This window comes from Musca domestica, unplaced genomic scaffold (genome assembly GCF_030504385.1).
Source record: "Musca domestica strain aabys unplaced genomic scaffold, Musca_domestica.polishedcontigs.V.1.1 32, whole genome shotgun sequence".
NCBI lineage: Eukaryota > Metazoa > Arthropoda > Insecta > Diptera > Muscidae > Musca > Musca domestica.
The window spans coordinates 6168021-6192220 of NW_026712311.1; the positions used below are offsets into that span (position 1 = coordinate 6168021).

Sequence of the window (24200 nt, forward strand, 5' to 3'; positions counted from 1 at the left end):
TTCCAGACCTTAAGGACGATTTCAAGGGGCATGATTTGAATTTATTTGAAATATTCCCTGAAAATGTATATTTCGGTATTCTTCTGAGGATTTTGCTATTACTACTACTATTGATAACGAGAAGGAATTTAGTATTTCATTTAGTTTCCGCATTTTTCGAGGATTTTGGTAGAACTATTTATAACGAGATGAAATTTATTATTTATTATTATTAATTAATTATATAATTTATTATCCCATTGGAGAGTATTGAAATATTATTTTCAAGGACGTTAGACGAAAAATGTCCATAATAGACAAATACCTGTTGATGTGAAAACCCTTACCCAAACCTTAACATAATAAATTTCTTGGCAAATAATTGAAAAAATCAAATGACCAAGGACGAAGGATAACAAATATTTAAAAAAAAAATACCATAAAATAATATAGTAATTAATTTATTTTTAATTTCACAAATTTCTGGTCTTAAATGACTTTAGTAATCCTTTTTAGATTTCAAACAAATTAACTGTTGATTCCGTATTTTTTCGAGGATTTAGGTGATAACGAAAAGGAATTTTATATTTTATTTAAAAAATCCTATTAGAAGAATTTTAATTTAATTTTATTTTCAAGGATATTAGACGGGAAATGCCCATGATCTACAATTACCTGTTGGTGTGAAAACACGATGTAGAATATAAGCCAAACCTGAACATGACTGATTTCTTGGAAAAGAATTGGAAAAAACAAATGACCAAGGACAAAGGATATAAAATATTTAAAAACAATTATTTCACAAATTTCTTGACTCGGAGGATTTTTTTAATCGCTTTTAGATTTCAAAAAAAAAAAAAAAATAGCTGTCACACTGTTGTAAGTTCTTTGGCTAACCGTTGACGAATGCAAAGTTGCAGCTGCCTTTTACTTAAGAACTTGTTATAATTTACGTTTTTCATTTTGGTATTATCTGTTTAAAGCCTTTACGTTATACTTTTTTTCTTTTAATTATCGATAATCACTACAATTTGAATACTTCTTAGGCAATAAAGAAATAATATCTTTCACCACTTCAAAACTACAATAATTTTATTGTTGTTGTGACAATAAACAAACCAATATAACAATGACATCAACTTGTCGCCTTTTCTTTTCTTTTGTTATTGTTTTTGTTGTTGTTGTTGGTAAGTGTGTGTTTTGTTTTAAATCATTTACACAATTTTTATTTGTAGATTGTTTTAAAGTTTATTTCTTTTATTTTTTGCAAAATTTTCGGCCAGCCTTTTGTTATTATTGTTGTTATGGTGGTGGCGTCGATTGGCCCACTGCCGTAGCAACTTATTTTGGTGGTATGATATCACGTTTACGCACAAATATTCACTCGTGCGGTTGTCACAACTTCAGGCTAGCGCCACCTCCACACCACACTGCTATCAAATGGCTCTAATTTTTTGATATTTCGAACCCTTGACACTCTCAAACACGTAGGCACGCAAACACACATGTGCACACACTGTGTGAGTGAGTACATGTGACAATTTGATTAACTAACAAAATACCAATATTCCCAAACTCTGCAACTCACCTCCTCTTCCTCCTCCAATAAGTTGGCTGGTGGATTGCCTCTAAATTGCCAGGGAGCCTCCGAAATGACAACAAAAACACACGCTCAAAATATGGCACAAAATAATATAAGTCACAATCGAAATCACACAAAAATATTTAGTTGATAAAACCAAAAACAACGACTACGAGCGAGCGACCGACCATCGCTTTTTTCTTTTTTTTTTTTTTTTTGTTAATCTAATCAATCAAATTTGCACGATTTATGTTTGTTATTTCCCAAGATAAAAACAAATTAGCCACAGAATACCAACAAATCATTAAGTCAAAACCATAATCGTAGCAATTTTTTTTTTTTGGTTTTTGGTTCAAAAACTTGTTTTCACTCTTGCGGTTTTGGCGTACGATTTCAACACAACAAACTAGCGAACGTTCAACAACTTCCAACTGCCAATCGACAGCAACTAAATGAGGATTGTTTTCAAAAAATCCGATTTGAGCAACTTGTCCAGCTTAAAAACAAAACAAACCCAACCAAACAATGAAAGATGCAATTTACATTGCACCAAGTGCAAAAGGGGAAGAGAGGAGCGAGGGGGGTCTAAGGTTTAGGTTGTTGGCAAAAATCGAATCATGAGCCCCTAATGATTGAAACATATTTACAGGGATGACAGCTGGTTCACGTAAATTAACCACATTCACGAGTCAGCGACGGTGACGGCGATGACGACAACCACGACACGGAGCGGGTTGACAGACAAAAATAAAACGTCAATAAACGGAAATCTTGTACTATATCGATTTCAAATGATTGTTAATAAATTTGTTGGCATCCAGTTGGAAATGCTAGAACGCTAATGGAGCGGTAATATTGCATTTGACAGTGGGCAATATTCAAAAGTACCAAGGAACCACTACAAAAATTTCCAAAAAAAATTAATAAATAAATAAATAAATATTAAAAAAAACTTTTTTAAGAGAAAAATAATTTTTTGTGAGAAAAAACTCGGGAATGAAGATAATTTATGACGGAATTACTTAAATTTGTATTACAACAACGCTCAATCTTGGTGCATGGGTGTGGATTCTTGTTCAATGACAACATTTCTTTTCATTTGACATTTGTTTCCTTTATAAATAGCTTCAATTTCACATTTGCATAAAAAGAGAATTGAGGCTCTTGTATTAAAATAAAATTTAAAATTATCCATAAAAGAGGCCCAAATTGACTGCCCTTTCAACGAGAATAACATGTAATCATCGATTTAATGAAAAACGAGAAAAAATCAAGGTGTGGTGAATTAAAAAAAACTCACCACGGATAGAAATTTCATAAAATCCAGTAGTTAACATTTTTCTATTTATATAATGCAATCAATTTTATTATACTAGCCCTAATTAGGAAAATAATCTAGTGGTGAATTTCAAATATTAATAATAAAGCAATAAAACTTTGGAAAACAAATTTATTGGTTGCTTAGAAACAATCACTATCACTTAATAAACATTTGTTTAACTTTTCAATTTTAGACAATATTTATAACAAAATCAATGTGTGGTGAATTTCATCTTATAATAAACTTTAAAATCAGAAAATAATCATGAAGAATATTCAGATAAAGTGTCCTTTTTAAAAGAATGACATTCAATCGTCCACTTAATGAAAAACAAGAAAAAATCAAGGTGTGGTGAATTTCTAAAAAAATTTCACCACGGGTAAAAATTTTATAAAATCGAAAAATTAACATCCTTCGTTACATACAATGTAAACAATTGTATTATTCTTGCCCTAATTAGGAAAATGATCTAGTGGTGAATTTCATATATTCAAGAGAAAGTAATAAAACTTTGGAAAACATATTTATTGGTTGCTTACAAACAATCACTCTCACTTAATAAACATTTGTTTAACTTTTCAACTTTAGACAATATTTACAACAAAATCAATGTGTTGTGAATTTCTTCTTAATCAATTTTATTATACTTGCCCTAATTAGGAAAATGATCTAGTGGTTAATTTCAAATATTCAGTAGAAATTAATAAAATTTTGGAAAACATATTTATTGGTTGCATAAAAACCAGAGAAATGTTGTATTAGCTATCACTTAATAAACATTTGTTTAACTTTTCAACTTTAGATGATATTTACAAAAATTCAATGTGTGGTGAATTTCTTGGAAAACTCACCACGCCTATAAAAAATCGTAAATTCACATAATCAAGCCATTTTTATGCAAATTGAATTGAACTTTTAATTTTAAGTTTTAATAGCTTTCTGTTATAAACCGTTGTGGTGAATAAAATACGGCATCAGATGATTTTTCACGAATTTTCTGAAAGATCGTTCATAAAAAATATTTTTGTGAAACAGTTGAGTAAAATTTTTTACAATAGGCAAGAATCCACAAAAATCAAGGTGTGGTGAATTTCTTGAGAAACACACTAATAGGTGAAATTTTCTAAAAAATCATAATTTGTAATTTATAAAAACTATTTTTTGAAACAAGTGAACAAATTTTCGGCAATAAGACACGATCAAATCAATCATTCACCACAAAAATCATAGTACGGTAAATTTCTTCAAAAACTCACCACGAGGAAAAATTCTCTAAAAATTCATCATTTTCAAAATTTTGACTTAGATATTTAAATCTACAAATGAAACTTTTATGGTTTCCAATAGAATTATTTTAATATTTTTCAAGTTCAATACTTGTTAAATATTGCCGAATTTTCTGAAAAATATTTTATAAAAAAAATATTTTTTTGAAACCATTGAATAAAATTTTGGCTGTAAGGCAAGAATCCGCAATTATCAAGGTGTGGTAAATTTCTTAAGAAATGTTGACTTAAAAATTTAAATTTATATATAAGCCTTTTGTGTTTTTAATAGAGTTCATTAAATATTTTTTAATTTAAATACGAAATCAGATGATTTTTCACGAATTTTCTGAAAAATCATTGATAAAAACTATTTTTTAACATTAAGTAAAATGCTGGCTACAAGGCAAGAATCCACAAAAATCAAGATGTGGTGAATTTTTTTCAGAAACTCACCACGAGGTTAAATTCTTTAAAAATTCATCGTTTTCAAAACTGTGACTTAAAATGTATATATCAACCACCTGTAGTTTCCTGAATCAAATATTTTTAAGTTGAATATCTGTTAAACATTCCAGAATTTTCTGTAAAATATTTGGTAAAAAAATATTTTTTTGAAACCATTGAATAAAATATTTGCTTTAAGGCAAGAATCCACAAAAATCAGGGTGTGGTGAATTTCTTGAAAAACTCACCACGAGGTGAAATTCTATAAAAATTTATAATTTGCAAAATTTTGGCTTAGAGATACAAAGTTTTGTAAATTGTATATAAATTGCATCAATGTGGTGAATTACGTATACCATTGGGCTTTTTTTATAGTCTAATCCATACACTAAATGGGTCCCAAAACATTTAAAAAAAAAATTGTAGAGCCCAACAGATTAAATCAAATATTTTTAAATTGTAAAGGTTAATAAAAGTTCAAATATTTACAACTTTGAAAACGTAATTCAAATGGGATTATTTCTTCTTTTTCACTTTCCTCCGAGAGATCCTCAATTAAACTCCTCATTATTCCCCCCTACTTTTGGCCCACTGTACCTTGCGAAAATAAATCATGTTCACCTAGTCATAGTCACTTGTACTATAGCAGATTTCTTTTTGTTTTGCTTTTTTTCTGCTGCTGCTGCTTTTGTTGTTGTTGTTTTTGTTAGCTTGTTGCTATTGCTTGCCGTATTTGTTAATGGCAATCACGAATTGATGTCATAATTGTTATTTTTAATTCATTTTCACATCAAAAAAACAATATGATTGCTTTATTTCTTTGTTGTTGCTGCTGCTGGTATTGCCAGCCGTGTCAATATTTCCAACTGCGTCAGCTAAATGTTCCGAGCAGGATGAGGAGTAGCAAACCAACAGAGCCAGCATTACATATCACCTAAAAAGCGTGGAAAGAAGTTCATATTTGACGCCTTAGATCATTGACGAACGAAATGGAAAAACACGAATAATGTGACAACATTGGTCACAAAACAAAGCAGCTGTATGCTCACCACACTCAAAATGGCAATGACGACGACGACGACCTAAAATTACTACGTTTTAAAGTTTCAAAAAAATAAAACATTCGCCTTTTCATCCCTTGCGGTCAAATGGCCATAATAATAATAGACGAGAAAATAAACGATGGCGTAAAATTCTAAAATAAAGGGAGCATGAGAAGTTTGTTTTTGTATTTAGTTTTGGTTTTGGTTTCATGATTTTGAACCGGCAAATTTTTATGTGCTGAGTTATTGGGTGTTGGTTTGGGCTATCATTCTTTTGGCGATTTGTGGTTGGTGTTGTTGTTGCTGTGGATGATTTGTTAACGTTCAATAAATACCAAATGATGTCATGACTTTAAATGTCTAAATACTGGTAGCGCGCGCTGTGGCTGGGGCTGGGGCTGGTGCTGACGCTGCTCTGCTGTCTTGTCAATTGTTTGGCGGTCTCTGTCATGGATGGATGGTTGACGAAGTCTGTCTACTGTCATACTACCATTCGACCGACCCAAACTCAGGCCAACAAAAACAAAGAAGTTGTTTGGTGTTTTTGTTTTTGGCACAAGCAACAAAATGTCGTAGGTTTTGTTTTGCCTATAAATAGCAATGAACTCTAGTTTTGTTTTCCATTTTTTTTTCGCCTTGTTTTGGTAGGCGTCTAAAAATAGTTGATTTATGCGAGATTGCGTTTCACTTTGGAGTTCCACACACACGTTGTTTTTTTTTTTTGAAAAATCCACTAATTATTCGGTCGTTTTTTTTTGTTTGTAATCCCAAAAGAAAGTTAAGGTAAACCTCTGCTCGGTTTTTTAAACAAAAGAAAAAATAAATTAAAAAAATAAATGTTTTAAAAATTTGGATGATGGGCTTTTAAGCTAGATTAGCCAAACTCATTTAAAAGGTGTGAGATCATCTACATTTTAAAATTGATTGAAGGCAAAACAAATAAAAATAAAAAAACAAAACAAAAAATGAAATCATTTTTTGATTAACATAATTTTTCAATAAACAACGTCTTTTGAAAATTTCACAGCAAATCAAGTGGAAATTTAAAATTGTGTGGATATGAGAAAAAAAAACAAAATTTTGACGAATCTGAAGATTGGGAGGAAAAACAGTTTTCTCCAAGCTTGCGTATAATTAACATCGATCATACTACACCCCCTACTCGGGGAATTATAGAAAGAATTCTCTCAACAGAATGCCAAAAGAAGGACTTCTATCTACAGAGTATCTTCTTTTTATACGATCTACCAATACAATATTCGCCAAAGATCGGGTGAATGTAAGATTTTTATTATATTTCTCTAATTAAACTGTGTGACTAAATACAAATTTTTTCAGTAATTATGGGAAAACTCCAGCAGATTATGAGAGCATAGAAAAGAAACCAAAATAGCGGGTTCCTCCCATTTTTCACAGTTTCGGAAATGTTCGGATTAAGATTCCTTGGAATCCGTGTATTTTAGGCATACAGGGTTAAATGAAAAAACTGCAACCAAATTCAGACTACTGTAATTTCTAAACCACTCGTCCGACAACTGTTAAAATTATTCCAGTGACAGCTCATTATATTGTTTACAAGCGTATAAAAGCATTTTGGTGAGAATTTTCCAGAAAAAAGTTATTCCTGATGGAATTCAAAACCACAAGTGGCTATCGCTAGAGCACACCAGCATTTAAATGTGAGTAAATCTTTCGCGTCTCGTATCATCGCTCGCTCGCTCGTTACCGTGATATTGGTAGCATAGCCCGACGTCAAGGAAGTGGACGGAAGGAAACAGCAAGATCAGCAGAAATGGTTCGAAAAATAAAGAAGCGACTTGATGGAAACCCGCGTCGCAGTGGCCGAAAAATGGCACGTGAGCTGAAGATATTGCAATATACCATTTGGCAAATATTGAAAAATGAACTCGGGGTAAAGCCATAGAAATTCCAAAAAGTGCAAGAACTTACACCGGAAACGAAAGAAAATCGACTTAAAAGTGCTAAAGAGTTGCTTCACTTGGTCGAAAGTGGTAAACTGCCGAATTTGGTTATTTCCGATGAGAAAACATTCATTGTCCATCAGTTTGTAAACAAACAAAATTATCGTGTTTACTTGCCAAAGAGGTCAGATGAAAATGTGCATCTTCGGTTGGCCAACAGAACTCAAGCGCCGGCCATGGTGATGGTGTGGGCCGCCATAAAAGCCGATGTTCGTTCTCCGCTCGTATTAATCGAGCGTGGCATCAGAATAAATGCCGAATATTTTCTGGAGGGTGTATAAAGCCTTGGACACGCAAACATTTTAGCTGCAGCCCTTGGACATTTCAACAGGATTCAGCACCATCGCACTCAGCACGCGCCACCCAAGAATGTTTACAAAATGGGCTTCCTCGCTTCAATTCCAGCGCACAACGACCACCAAAATCTCCGGATACCAATCCGTTGGACTATTGTGTCTGGAGTATTTTGGGAAGCAATGTTGGCACTAAAAACTACCAAAGTGTAGATCACCTCAAGCAAACGACTCGCCGGGAATGAGCCAAAATACCACAGAGCAACATTCGGGCAACGTGTGACGTTTTAATTGGCCGTTTGAAGGCCATACTTCGTGCCAAAAGGTGGCCAATTCGAACAAATCTAAACTTATTCTAAAATATGATTTCCGAAATTTTTTGCTTTCATTCAATAAAATTTAAAAAAAAATGTTAAAATTATGGCGTTTGATTTTGTTGTAGGTCTACTTTTTGGTATAGTCCCCAATTAATGGTACCATCTAAATTTAGGTATTGTGAAGGTTTCGGTTCGAATTTCCAAATAAATCAGCCGAAATTTAATATTTCTCAGTGGGGAGTTTAACTTCTCGCAACAAAAAAATATTCAATGTAGGTCTATTTTTTGCATAAACTCCATCTAATGGTACATCCTTATTTTCGGTATTTTTAAGCGTTTAGCCTCCAATTTCTAACCTAATTAGCTGTAATGCGAGATTTGGAGATCCCAAAGGGGCAGTTTAATTTCTTTAAAAAAAAACATCAATTGCAGGTCCACATTATGATATAGTTCCAAATTAATGGTGCCTTTTGTTTTTAGGTTAATTTGACATTTTGAGATCTTTGTAGAGACTTTATCTCCTTAAAAAAATATTCAGTTAAGTTCCACCTTTTTGTATAAACCCTTATAATGGTACCTCCTGATTTTCGGTATTTTCGAGGTTTCGGTCACAATTTCCAAACAAACAGCTGTTCTTTTTGAGCAGAGGGCTTAACTCTTATCTTTAAAAGAGGGGAAGTTCCGTAGAAGTCATATAAAAAGTCTGTAAAGGTATTTTGTCCAGAGACCCCTGTAAACGGCCTTCTATTTTTAAAAGACCTGTATAGGATCTTCTATTTTTCAAAACCAGTAAAAGGTTCTCCAGTTTTAGAAGACCTAGAAATCGTATTTTTTTTTCTGAAAACCCATAAAAAGTCTTATCTCCGTACAAAGGTCTTCTATCTTCAGAAGGCTTGTAAAAAAACTTTTATTTTTAGAAAGATCTATGAGAGGTCTTCTATATTTAAAAGAATTGTAGAAGTTCTTATATACTTAGTAGATCTCTAAAAGGTCTTATATTTAAGGAATACTTGTACAGGTACAGGTTGTACTTTAGAAAATTTGTAAACTGTCTTCTATTTTTACATGACCTGTAAAATATCTTCTATATTTCAAAGGTCGGTAAAGGCCTTTTATCTTTAGAACACATGAAAAAATTCCCCTATCGTTGGCGACCTGTAAAATATGTTATATTTATTTTTTGTAATATATCTTCTATTATTTGAAGACCGAGTAAGAAGGGCAATAAAATGTATTTAAATCTAAGAATGTGTTTTTCATTACACTTTCATTTATGCGGAGTTGGTAAAAATTCAAGTTACCTCATCGCCTATTTTCTCATCTCTCCTTACAGAGTCTCCAATAAGGCAAACTCGCCAATAAAATATTCGCATATTAATAGAAAATATATCTATATTTTTTTTCATTGCGGTTAGTTTAATTTGAGCAGTGATTTAATTAGTCTAAGTTCAAAGCGGCAAATCACATCATCGACAGGGGGTTTAATAATAATTATGACGTTATATGTTTACAAACAATTGTGGCGGCTAGATGACCATAAATGTGAGTGTGGTTTTTTTTTTTGTTATTTTTCTGAATGGTATTTTGCTTTTAATGTTTTGCCCCAACAAATGTTTAACAATACGTTTTTTTTCCAAACGACACATAATTCACATTATTCACAATTGTTTTCCTGATTTGGATATTTTTAGTAAGAGAACCAAAAAAAAAAAATATGTACAGAAACAACAGCAATGAGAATGCGGTGATTTTTCCTTCTTTGTGGTGACAATAATTAAATGCCGAACAAAATTAATTTTTCTTTTTTTTTTGTTTTATTTTTGACAATTTTGTGTTATTCTTTCAAACAACAATAACAACAAAAATTTTTGGTACAAAGACAAAGATGTGTTTTTCATATAAACAAAACAGATAATATTCAATAAATCTTTTTTCTCTGCTTTTTGTTTAAACAATTCACACTCATCTTGACATAAATGTGGAAGGAGAATCGGTGTTGGTATGTCCGCATGTCCCTACTTCTTCCATATGTTTATTTTATTTATTTTTATTTTTTTTTTGCTTGTGTCTATGAATATTTTATTTTAAAACATATATCTACATATAACCAAATTGGCAAACGAAAGAAAAAAAAACCTGCCCGAAGAGCAAAAAAATTATTTAGTGGGTGTAAGTTAATGACTTTGAAAAGAATAACTGCCAAAAGCTGTTTCTTATTTCTTTTTTATTTTTAATTCAAAACAACAACAACAACAACAACAAAAATACTTAACAATGCGTAATAATCTTTTGATCGTCGAACAAACTGTTGTTGTTTTATTTTATTAGTTGTTGTTAACAAATAAATAAAAAAAAAACATAGAAATTGAAAATTTGTGTTTTTTTTTGTTGCTCATAAATCTGCGAAACAGCCGATGAGAATTTGTTTAGCCATTTTTCCCGCCACATGACGGGGGGCTAATTGAAGGTGTGTCCCGTAAAAATACCTAGGCAAAAAAAAAAAAAAAAACAAATTCCACTGTTCACAAAAATGGGGCTATTGATCTCCTCTCCATTCCATTGGCGTATGATTTATATGCCATGGAATTTTCAATGAATAATTGAATTTGTTTAAATTATATTTTGAAATACACAAAAAAAAAAAAAACAAAAAACCGAAACAACACGTAATATATATTTTTTTACATTAGGTAAGACACAGACCACATTAATGGCATGCGTACCGGGAATATTGATCTTTACACGAATTCTGAACTCTGAGTCATCGTTTGAAATAAAAATTTTGAAAATTGTAATTACATTTTTTTACGTGAGTGTGTGATCAATGAACCTGACTGAAAGAAAACGCATTTGACAATGTCAGGAAACTGAAGGTTCATTGATTTTTTCTTTTTGAGTTGAAGAGACTTTCTTTCCTGTGTCATTAGACCAATTTTGCAAAACGTCACATAGAGTTCGAAAATAGCAAATTTCGAAAAATAATTTCACAAAATTAATTTTTATTCAATATTTACGGGGGTTATTCACAAATTATAAACGAAGAGCTAAAAAGGCGTTTTGAAAGTTTACATCGAAAAGTAAGAAAAATAGATGTGCAAATTCCCCCCCTCCGCCATACTTGGGAAAATTTTGCAGATTAAAATTTCCTGGGTAATAAAGTAGATAAAAAATAAGAGAAATATTTTGGTCGAAATATTTAGCACTCAAGGGAGTCCACAAAGTGTCTTTTTAGCCCTTTCTTTAAATATGTTTAAGAACTTCTTTAAACGGGATCGCTGCAAGTAAAAATATTCTACAAAAATATTTGTCATAAGATTCTACTATAGGTTCTCTCTTGTCACAGCTATCAAAAAAATATTTTCATCAATCTTCCCAAAAAGAACCGAAAATATTCCCTAATTTTTTTAAAAAATCTATCTTTGGACTTTTTTTGAGTTGACGCCCGAAAGCAACAAAAAATTTAATTTTAGGCGGAAGGTGTCAAATTAAGAAATATTCCACACAACATTTCACTATAAATCTCAGAACCAACCATATATCTAGGAAGAATAGTTTATGTGTCCGAGTCAAAATCTCCCTTTATATTTCATTTTTTGGGGAAAGTGTCAAAGTAAGAATTATTCTAGATCAAATTTCAACGTGAGTTTCTGAACAAAAGAAATTTGTGTACTTAATATGTATCATAAAAAATAGCATAAATTTCGAAATAAAGTGATAAATTTTTCAAAAATAATCATGGTTTTTTTGGTAAGAAATTGATGATTACGTTTCATGGTACATATTGAATGTACATATTTCCTTTGTTCAGAGACACACAATGAAATTTGATCTAGAACAATTTTTACTTTGACACTTTTCCCAAAAAATGAAGTTTTCAGGGAGATTTTGACTTGGATTTGATACGTGTTGAATTAAGAGTAAAAAAAAAGCAAACACATAAATGTTCACTTTTAGTACAAAATTTCCCAATGTATTTTTCGTAAAAACTATTGTAAGTAGATATATGGCATATTCTGAAATTTATAGTGAAATTTTGTGTGGAATATTTCTTCTTTTGACTGCTTACGCCTAAAACGAAATTTTATGTTACTTTCAGGCGTTAACTCAAAAAAAAAAATCCCAAGGAAAATGTATCAAAAAAGTTATGGAATATTTACTGGTTTTTTTGGGTAACATTGTTGCAAATATTTTTCGGATATGCAATGGAAATATATATTTCTTTCTTTAGATAACTCATAGTGAAATTTGATGAGGAATATTTGTGCCTTTGCCGACATCCTTCTAAAACGATGTATTGTAGGAGATTTTCGCACAGACTCACACAAAGTACGGCTTTAACCCTAAAATGGGTTTTAAATATATATACCCCTGATGTATTTTAGGACCTGTAGTAGAATTTCAAGACCAACAATTTTGTTTAATATTTTGACTAGCTACGATCCCGTTTTAAGAGTGTTTTAACTGTATTTTGAAAAAAGGACAAAGAAGACCCCTTTGGTGACTCGCTTGAGGGTTAAAAATGCTATCCAAAATAATTCTTGTGCTCTTATCTGCCAAAGACACTATATACCTAATATTTACGTATCCCAAGGAATCTCATTTTTATCGGTTTTTTGAAAAAAGGACCAAAAAGACCCATTTGACCCCCACTACCAAAATAATCCTTGTGGTTTTATCTGAAATTTTGACGAAGATACTTTGTACCAAAAATAAGCCCAAAGATCCCAAAGAATCTTAATTCGAAAGTTAAAAAAATATGGAAGAGGGGTGAACTTGCTTCCTTTATTTAGGTTACTTTGCGATGTTAACATACAAAATGCCAATACACGTGTCTTCCATTTTCAGCTATATTTTCATAGTCTGGTGGATTTTCCCTGAAATTACTTTAAGGCTGCACAGTCTTCAAAAAAGAAAAATTTAAATTAGATCAGTAATAAATAGTCCCTCCATCCCAACAAAAAAAAAAAAAAAATTAGATCAGTAATAAATAGTCCCTCTGTCCCTTCACTCATGTTGATATCCTACTGCGAATAAGACGGTTTAAGTCAAAGGACTTACTCCTTTAAAAAAAGTAGTCTTATTGTATATTTTATGAGTTGGTGTTAAACTTATTGGAATCTCTTGTTTTGCCGAACTTGTTATCGGACCAGAGATCCTATCAGATATTCTGTAAGCAGGAATTTCCAACTTTTCTCAAAGCGACAATTTGAACTTTTTTATCTTTCAAGAGTTATGCTGTATTCTATTTTTAGCTCAATGATAAGAGGGTAGCACTCATTATCTCCAAGTACAAATGAAATGTCGGTCATAATATGATAGCGCTCATTGATTAGTTGTAAATATCAATGACGCCAACATATCTACGAATGTCGTAGATATTACAAAGGTTTAAAACAACATAAAAACAAATTATTTTGAGATAGTTTTTAATCAAATTTGAACCGATAATATCTTTGAGCGTTTTGTTTTTCAAAATCTTGAACTGTATGTGGGGAAGATAACAGAGGAAATGGTAAGTTCTCTACCCTCTTCATATTACATCTTATGTTGATAGAAATATTGAGATGTGCCAAGTTTGAATGAAATCGAATGTTAATATTCGCGATATTTGACACTTTGTGGGGGAGATACTAGAAGGAGTGGACGTGTACATTCCATCTTCACAGCAGATCTTGTGTTAGTAGAAAATAATGAGATATGTGAAATATGAAGAGAACCGGAAGCTCATTTCGGATTTTATAATAGTTTCTTTTACTCAAAACGTTGACCCTTTGTGAGGGAGGTACCAGAAAGAATATTCCGATCTCTACCATATTTATAGCTAATCTTGTGTTTGAGAGAAATATTGAGATGTACCAAATCTGAATGGAATCGGATGTTAATTTCGCCTAGTTGTGAGCTTCATGAATATTCAACATATTGACCCTTTCTGGGGGAGTTACCAGATGGACTGGATTTGTACATTCCATCTTCACAGCATATCTTGTGTAAGTAGAAATAATTGGATGTGTGAAATATGAAGAGAACCGGATGTTAATTTCAGATTTTGTAATAGCTTTGGTCACACAAAACTTTGACCCTTTGTGGGGGAGGTACGAGGAAGAATTGTCCGATATCTTCCATCTTGAAAACAAATCGTGAAACATTGAGATGTCCCAAGTCTGAATGGAATCAGATGTTAGTTCCGCGTTCTATGAGCTTCATGGATATTCAATATTTCGACCCTTTGTGGGGAAGGTACCAGGAGGAATGGTCCAATCTCTACCTTTTTATAACAGATCTTGTGTTGATGGAAATATTGAGATGTATTAAGTCAGAATGGGATTGGATGTTAATTTTGCTTTTTATGGATATCCAACATTTTGGGGGAGGTACCAAAAGGAATGGATCGATATATTCCATTTTCGCACCAGACCTGGGGTTAATAAAAATATTATGATCTGCGTAATTTGAAGACCATCGAACTCTTATTTTACATTTTATAGGTGTTATAATTATTCAAAATTTTAACCCTTTGTGGGGAAGGTACTTGATGGAGTGGTCCGATTAAGTTCATTTTTGCACCTGATCTAGCACCTGATGCAAATATTAAAATTTGCAAATTTGGAGCAAAATTGGATTTTCCTTTCTCCTTCTGTGCTTAATTTTTTTTTTTTTTTTTTTTTTTTTTTTTTTTGAAAATTTTGACATTTTGTGGGGGAGGTACTTGAAGGAGTGAACCGATATTGTCTATCTCCGAACTCGATCTAAGTTTGACAATAATATTACGATGTACCAAGTTTGGATTAAGTCGGATAATCCCTTTAAGAGTTATTGGGCGCAGCAGCCAGACAGAGGGACAGACGGACGAACGAACATCGCTACAACGACACCAAATGTCCTGAAACGGATTTGGTCCAAAGTGATCTAGGCTCTTAAATCGCTATTTCGATGAGACACGTTTTGGCCGTATTGAATGATATATACCCTCTTTAGTCATATGGCTGAGGGTCTCGCATTACATCCGAATATCGGATCTGCAAATAAAAAAGAAGAGAGAATAAAATATACTCTCATATATTGGTGGGATTTTTTGCCATTCCTGTATTAAGGAAATTATTTAAAAATGTCAAAGAATGGACTTAGGCCTTTCTGCATTAAAGGGTGTATACTTGATATGTTGTTCATATCTGCAATGGTACATTTAATAAATCATAATTTTCCATTCATTTACATGTAAGCTGTGATTACCACAAAACGGCATATTTTTTATAAATTTTGCTTGAAATATAATGACTAATAAATAAACTACGTATTGTATTGCACATTGAACCCCACAACAATGTTCCAATTCAATGAAATTTGAGTTGGGTTGAAAAAATAAATAAATATATCCACCACATGAAATCTTAATCACATCCATGATTAAGTTTTTCCTATGAATTCACATCTAATTCACAGACGTTACAAAATTAAGACAATCAAATTGACAGCTTTCTTCAGACTTTGTGGCATGTCTATTTCGTTTTGTTCTTGTTGTTGGTTTTTTGCAAGTCATAACAATTCCCTGGAAAGCCATTACGATCATTAGAAGGAAGATCTTCCGACAAAATGATTCAACTTTTATTTTTCCAAAAAACAAAAAAAAAAAAAAAGAAAAAAACAGAAGATGCTAAACACCACCAAAGATAAATAAACTAATGAACTAGGATCCAAGGAATGTCGTGATTGTTGTTTACATTTTTTACAAAATTCTATCAAATCCAAAACCAACAAAAAAAGAGTTTTATTTTGTAAACACTTTCTCTGACATTTAGCCGCAATGAATCACTTATCTTTAGGGGTGATGTGTGGTGGGGTGTGTTTTCAGTAGGGGAACTCAAATATGATGCCATTAAACATAGAAGATAAACTTTAATGTTTATATGTATGTATGTATGCAGATGATGACATTGATATTTGAAGGGCACTTGTGGTTGTAAACCTCGACTCGTCGTAAACACTTTGTTTTGTTGTTAATGTATTATTTATTAATATTATTTTTGTTTCATTATTTAATAACAATAATTGTTTTGCGAACAAAAGCAAAAAGAAAACAACAAAAAACACATCATGCTAATTGAATGTTTTTGAATTGTGTTTTTTTTTTTTTTTTTGAAAAGAAATCCGAGATGTGATCATATGATTAATACAATTTGTGATTTTTCTTCGATAAAAATAATTATTTTTCTATGGCACTGTAATGAGCTCAGCACTGAACAATGACATATTTTTTGTTTGCTACTGGCAAATTTGCACTTAAAATTACAAAGGGTGTGAGAGGACTTTGACCTTTGTAGGTAAATTTTGAGAGTCTCTTCGTTTTATATGAGATTTATGATTTTTGAAATATTGCCTTTTTTTCTGGAAGACTTGACACAAGTATAACAATCTCCTATATAAGGAGATCTTGGCAACGTATCCTGTAGGAAACCTTACCAATGTATCCAGTAATAGGAGATATTTTAAAGGTCTCAAAATTCTACCTTAGAGGAAAATCTCTACAATAGTCTTTTATAGGTAGGATTCCTTTGACAGACCGTCCTTTATGATTTTTGATACATTGACGTTTTTCCGGAAGACTTGACACAAGTATAAAAATCTCCTAAAGATAGGAGATCTTGGCAACGTATCCTGCAGGAGACCTTCCCAAAGTATCAAGGCATAGGAGATCTTTAAAAGTCTCACGGTTTTACCATACAGGGAAATCTCTATAATGGTATTTTATAGACAGGAGTCCTTTGACAGATCGTCCTTAGATAGGAACAATTTTGAGTGAATTACTTTTAAGAGAATAACTTTTTTAGGTCTTCAGAGAAAGGTGACGTTGTAGACATCCTTTAATGAGGGAAGATTTTACAGATTCTCCTACAGAAAGGCTTCTTAAGAAAACATCCTAAAGATCTTCACAACGTCTTCTCTCTATAGGAGTCCATAGATCTCCTAAATAGACGGGGAAAATATTGTATTGTCTCGACATTCTAAAGATCTCCACAACGCCTTCTCTCTACAGGAGTCCATAGATTTCATAAATAGAGGGGAAAATATTTTATAGTTACCTATGGAAATATTTAAATGTTACCTATGGAAATATGTTCCTTTTCGTATGGAATTTGTACCTCTCTGTCTCCAGAGAAAGATGGTGCCTTAGATATCTTCTATCTATCGGAAAAAAATCTAAAATCTGAGCCTTCGGAAGGAATTGTGAGGTGGATATCTTCTCAACACACAGCTGGAAAAAAAACCTTAAAAAAATATTTTAAAAATCTACTAAAATGTTCCAAAATATCATCTCCCTATCAAATACCTTCGATATTTTTTAGTCGCGGATAGATAGAAAACCTCCTCCATATATAAGAAAATATTTAAATGTTACCTATGGAAATATGTTCCTTTTCCTATGGAATTTGTACCTCTCTGTCTCCAGAGAAAGATGGTGCCTTAGATATCTTCCATCTTTCGGAAAAATTCTAAAATCTGAGCCTTCGGAAAAAATTGTGAGATGGATATTTTCTCAACACACAGCTGGCAAAAAAAAAAGCTTAAAGAGGTCTCCCTTAAAAAAAAATATTTTAAAAATCTACTGTATAAAGAAGATCTTATGAAATGTTCCAAAAGATCATCTCCCTATCAAATACCTTCGATACGAAGATTCCTGAATGAAGGAGAAATTGAAAAATTTCTTAGAAATAAATTTAATAGCACCATAGAAATGTTAAGTAAAGACCTTCTATAGACAAGGGACTTTCAAAGGTCCAAAATTTAAAGGGAGAATTTTGAAAGGTCTCCAAACGGGGAAAATATCGGCGTTCTTGATGTTCTCCTATAGATAACACTCTCAAACGTAACCTGAAGAGAGAGGACCTTTTAGAGAGAACACGTTAAAGAGGTCTCCTAAAGGGAAAAACATTCGAATCAAGATTCGACCTTTAAAGGTTCTCCTATATAGAGAACACCTTTAAAAGCATCCAGTCTTAAGAGAAACTTTTTTTTCTATAGAAGACCCACTTAATATATTTAGAAGATCTCCTATATATGTTTTAAAGCTTCCTAAAGAGGATACCTTTTATAAGACTCCTGAAGAGAGAAGGCCTTTCAGAGAGAACACCTTTAAGGGGTCTCCTAGAGAGAGAGGGAGAGAGAAACATTTTAAATGCATCCTATAGAGAGAAGACATTTAAAAGATAAGAATTTCTAAAGGTATTCTAAAGGGAAAAGTTATTTTAGAGGTATTATATGGAGAGAGACAAGGTACATTTTTCGAGAAATCCTCTTAATCGTCTTCTCTAGATAGAACATCTCTTAGAGGACTTCCATAGATAAAATATGTTGTCAAGCTGTCCTTTAAAAGTCCTTCTTCAGACATAAGAGATTCGAAAATCCACAACAGAAAATGTTTTGGGATTCAGACGGAATACATTTTGCAGGTCTTCTATAGAGGATTGCTTTAGGTTGTCAGTCTTCTGCACATAGCCCTTCTATAGACAGATTACTTTATGAAAGTCTCCTATTGAGAGAAGTCGCTCTAAGGATCTCCTATACTGAGAAGAGCTTCACATGTTATCCTATAGAGAGAAATCCCCTTCATAGAGGTATAAAAGACATTGCAAAGATCTTAGATAGAGAGAACATCTCTTAGAGGACTTCTAAGGACAGAAGACCTCTTTAGGGTGTCCAAAAATGAAAATATTCTTTTAAAGGGTTTCTTCAGGCATTACGCCTCTGAAAAATCGAAGACGTGTAAAGGGTCAGACGGAATACCCTTTCCAAGACTTCTGTCGAGCAGAACTTTGCAAGTCTTCTATAGACACAATGCCTTTAGAGAACTTCTATATAAATATAATAATTTTTATTAAATCTTCTATTTTCAGAAGACCTTTTAAAGTCCTCATGAAAGTCTCCCATAGAGAGATAACCCCTAAAACTAAAACTTTTACAGAGAAGACCTTTATCCTAAGCGTGGGGACAGAAGACATTACAAAATCTCTTTTCTATACAAGAAATATCTTAAAAAGGTTTCTTAGAAAACTTCTAGAGACTTAAAACCTTTCCAAGGTGCCCAAAAAGAGATGGTATTTTGAAGGCCTTCTTTTGATATAAGGCCCTTTTCTAGATTTTTCTTGAAGAAGAATTTTCACAAGTCTTCTATAGAAATTAATTTTTTATTGGTCCTGTTCCTTCAAACCCCGGAAGACTTTTTACGGCTCTTCAATAAATATAAGACTTTCTGATAGTCTCCTATTACTCAAGAACCTGACAATCTTCTATGGCAAGATGACATTCTAACAGACAAAAGATCTTTAATACGTATTTCCTGGACCAATAACCTTCTGAAAGACTTATACATACATAGAAGGAGATCTACAGTTAGAAGTCACTTTTCAGGACTTCTGTTTACTATGGATAAACGATATGTTTCTATGTGAGGTTTTCTATAACTAAAGTAGTCTCTTTTTAGTCTTTTGAGAAAAAAAAGAAAATCTTTTACAGGTTTGACAGAAGGCCTGTATTTTTAAGACAGATGTCCGTGTAATATAATGAAGTGTACTTAAGACAAAAGACCTGATGAAGGCCTTCTATAGACTTAGACTTATGTCAAGGTCTCTTGAATAAAGAAGAACCTAAAAAATCTTCAATAGGAAAAAATCTTTAAGGCAGGGACAGCAAAATCAGGTATGCGCGTTTTTAATGAGCGTAATTCTCTCCATGCTCACAATCAGAATCATTGAAAAATTACGAAATTAGAGATTAACAAAATTTAGAGAACAAAAAAGTGAGACTCTCTGCACGGGATCTTGGGATCTTGAGGGATCTTTTATAGACACCTGCTACAGAATTAATTTTTGAAAAAGACCTCTAAAAGGGTCTTAGTATACAGAAAACACTTTACAGGAATTCATTTCGAGTCTGTGTTTGATTATATACATTTTTTAAGCTGTGAAATTTCTATATCGCCCTAGCTTCCCAATATATTCCACATTTAACGAACGCAATTTTTACTTCAATTTTCCTCAGCTCCATTCCTCCCGCACCACATGCATGACTTTTGAAACCTCTCTTATCTAATTGCTAAATTACCAATTATCTCATTGTTCTTCGAATGAGTTGGCCCACTTTCAATTACAAGTTGATGACAGTTCAAAATCGTTTGTTCTCTCTTACATTAAATGACGAAATTGGCAAATAAAGGATTTGAAAATGCTGGTGCATGAGTCATTGACATTTGAAATGACCTGTAATGTCTAGACGAAAGACGAGAGTCGTATCCAAGTCGAGTCGGAGAACACCTGATACATTTTAAATACAAAGCATTATTTTTTTGTTTTTGTTATCGCGTCACGAGGCGAAAAGCTTGATATGTGCATTGAAAGCAAAACAAAAAAAACACCAATCGCCACAAGCTGACAAAGTTTATGGCCCTCTTTTTTTATTGGCATGCCACAAATCACTGGCGGATATTTACTGTAATTACGTGTTGTTGTTGTTTTCGATGAGTCAACAGATCAAACCGTCCAACGAGGAAAAAAATCCATTGATCACAGATGATCTTTTCCGCATCCAGATTAATCCTCGTCAACAAACAAAGAACATGATATTGTAATCCCACTCATTAATATTGATCAGCGGAATGATAAAGAGCCAGAGATTGGCAAGTGATAGCGAAAGTTTTGTCATTTCAGGCGGATGTCAGCTGTTAAACAAAACAAACTTGAAAATACAAAAGGATTTTGTGTCTTTGTTTCTTTTCTTTTCACAACAGAATAACAAATATTCGATACGGTGTGGTCAGTGATCATTGGCGATATCTGGTGGTTAAGACAGCTGATTATCGGCGATCACAAGGCGAAGTGAACACAACAACAAAAAAAAAACTGGCCTAAATCAAAATAAGGAAGACGCAAATTATCTGAACCGTCCCCCTACTGGGTTCCCCTGCTTAGCTTGTAGAGTTGCTAGTTGACACATGAATTTACGACTTCTTAAATGGGTTCCGCATGTACATATTTATGTATGTACGTTGTTGTTCGCGCTCGTTCCATGCGTATGTGTCATACCCATAGCCAGCTAAACAGGAAATTTTTGCTGTCGATTTTGTTTGGCCATACACATGTGAAGAATGAGCGAGCCAGCCAATCCGCCAGCCAGCCAAACCCGGGGAACAAGCGTGTAATTGCAACAGTTTTGGACTGTGTGTGTGCGCTGCCCCATTCTGGGCAATAATCAATTGAAATGTTCATGACAGATCATTTATTTATGTTCACTTAATGGTTGTGACAAGTGGGGGTCAATGAATTCATCGTCTCTGATTGAAATGAATAAAGTTTCATTTGGTGTCTTTTATTTCAATTTGAATATTTACAACATTGTCAACGTGCGTGTCCCCTCCTTCGGCCCCTCCCTCATCGAGTGATTCTTTCTCTCATTGTTGTTTTGGGGTTGAAGCTCACTTAATGTTTTGTGGAGATATATGTGAACCCATGCGAGGTGAGTGTGAGAAGTTTTTGGGAAAAATCGATTACAGATTTTCAGGGATCATAAAAAGATAAATTTATAAAATTTTATACCTGAAGCCACAAGGAGTGAAAACTCAGGACAATATTGTATTTCTAAAGCTACAAATACCAAAAAAAAAAAAAAAAAAAAAAACAGGATAATCCTTAGGATCAGAAGCTATATTGAAGTAGGAAGATCAAGGGAATTTCAATGGAAATTTTTAGATAATTATAGAAGACAAATATTCTATGAGATTTTTGGAACCAGATAATGAAATTTTTTATACCAACACTTATTATTGGAATAATAAGAGACAATAAAAATTGACAATTACTACTATATCTCCACTCCCCTCTCACAAGAGAGAAAAAAATATTTTTTCCTTAATTTCGCCTTTTTACCAAAATAAACCAATAATTTAAATAAGAGGGTAGAATACACGCATCTCTGCCAGTGCCACAGTGGAAAACTCAATGACCTTCGGTGTCTGTGTCGTCCGACAAATAATCGAGATTACCTATATAGTCTGAAGTTGATAAAAAACAATTACATATAGCAACCATGGACTTGGTTGGTCAATGTCATTTGCAGAACCACCAAAAAACAGAGATAGGTAAAGTTTTACAATAACAATAAAAGTGTACTCGCATTTCGGTGATAAGCATTTAACGTCATTTGTAACTGGGCGATAACGGCAATAAATTGAGTCATAATAGAATATGAGTTTGTACCCTTATGTCTGCGTTATCAGTTGATGGTTGACTTGTAGGAGGAAGAAGGTGTGAATACAGAACCCGACATTTCTATAGTATTTTATTATGTTATATTGCTATTTGAAAATATTTATTATCAAAAAAAGATTCAATTTTTTTGTCGAAAAAAAGTGAAGTATCGAAAATATTCGTTATCGACAACATTTTTTATAGAAATTGTTGTTTTTGACAACATTTTCTATAGAAATTATTGTTATCGACAACATTTTCTCTAGAAATTATTGATATCGAAAATATTTACTATAGAAATTGTTGTTATCGAAAACATTTTCTATAGGAATTGTTGTTATCGACAACATTTACTATAGAAATTGTTGTTATCGACAACATTTACCATAGAAATTGTTGTTATCGACAACATTTACTATAGAAATTGTTGTTATCGGCCACTTTTACTATAGAAATTGTTGTTATCGACAACATTTACTGTAGAAATTGTTGTTATCGACAACATTTTCTATGAAAATTGTTGTTATCGACAACATTTTCTATGGAAATTATTGTTATCGACAACATTTTCTATGGAAATTATTGTTATCGACAACATTTTCTATGGAAATTATTGTTATCGACAACATTTACTATAGAAATTGTTTTTATCGAAAATATTTTCCATTGAAATTATTGTTATCGACAACATTTTCTATAGAAGTTGTTGTTATCGACAACATTTTCTAAAGAAATTGTTGTTATCGATAACCTTTCCTATGGAAATTGTTGTTATCGACAACCTATTCTATGGAAATTGTTGTTGTCGACAACATTTTCTACAGAAATTGTAGTTATCGACAACATTTTCTACAGAAATTGTTGTTATCGACAACATTTTTTATAGAAATAGTTGTTATCGACAAGATTTTCTATAGGAATTGTAGTTATCGACAACATTTATATAGAAATGCATGTTATCGACAACACTTTCTATGGAAATTATTGTTATCGGCATTACATTCCATAGGCATTGTTGTTATCGAACCAATTTTTTGCCATTAAACATTTCCTTTTACGAGTTGCCACACTTTACAACCAAACAAAAAAACTTGTCATAAATGGCCTCCATGGCAATTAAATGAATTAATTAAAATGCAAAACGCGCTTAACGTTTTCAAAGATCAAGTTCAATGATATTGTCGTCGATTATTTTAATATTTTTTTCAACTCAAAAAAAATGCAATAACAACAAGAAAAACGGAATAAGTTTTATAAACGCTGACAATTGTGTTGGCGATGGTGGTGGTTGGGATTTTGGTGGCGGTGGCAGTAGCTGGCGTTGCTGCTGTGGCGGCGTTGATGGCTGGCATTTAATAATAACCAAAACACGAGAAGGAAAATCATCGGATAAAAACAGAAAAAAAAAACAAAAACATTTAAAATAAACGATGACTGAATAGAAAAAGTACTGACGTTGCACTGCAATGGATAATGTGCAGACAAAATGACGATACATGTGGATGGATATGTGTAGAAACAACAACAACAATAACTTCCCTTACGGCAGCAGACGAAAATTTTGCGAGGGGAGGTAATGGGTTGGGATATTACTAAAAAGTGAAAATAAATAAAAACGTAATACAAACAAGAAATAAAATATTTTCTAAAATATTTTCAAAATTATGGTAATAAATTAAAATTATTATGAATGTTTATAAAAATGCAAAACAAGAGAAAATAAAAAGAAATTAAAAT

The 24200-nt window shown here is 32.4% G+C and overlaps 1 protein-coding gene across 4 annotated transcripts in view; it reads right to left on the reverse strand.

Annotated features, from left to right (window-relative positions):
• LOC101890781 (uncharacterized) overlaps positions 1–24200 on the reverse strand; it is a 58643-nt gene that overhangs the window by 17334 nt on the left and 17109 nt on the right. Inside the window, exon 1 of one of the 4 annotated variants that reach the window (XM_059125128.1) lies at positions 1099–1130. The exons of the other annotated variants lie outside the window; for them this stretch is intronic. Coding sequence (XP_058981111.1) covers positions 1099–1115 — 17 coding nt within the window. The 5' untranslated portion in view covers positions 1116–1130. Of the gene's footprint in view, positions 1–1098; positions 1131–24200 lie in introns of those variants that run through there. 4 annotated transcript variants of the gene reach the window in all.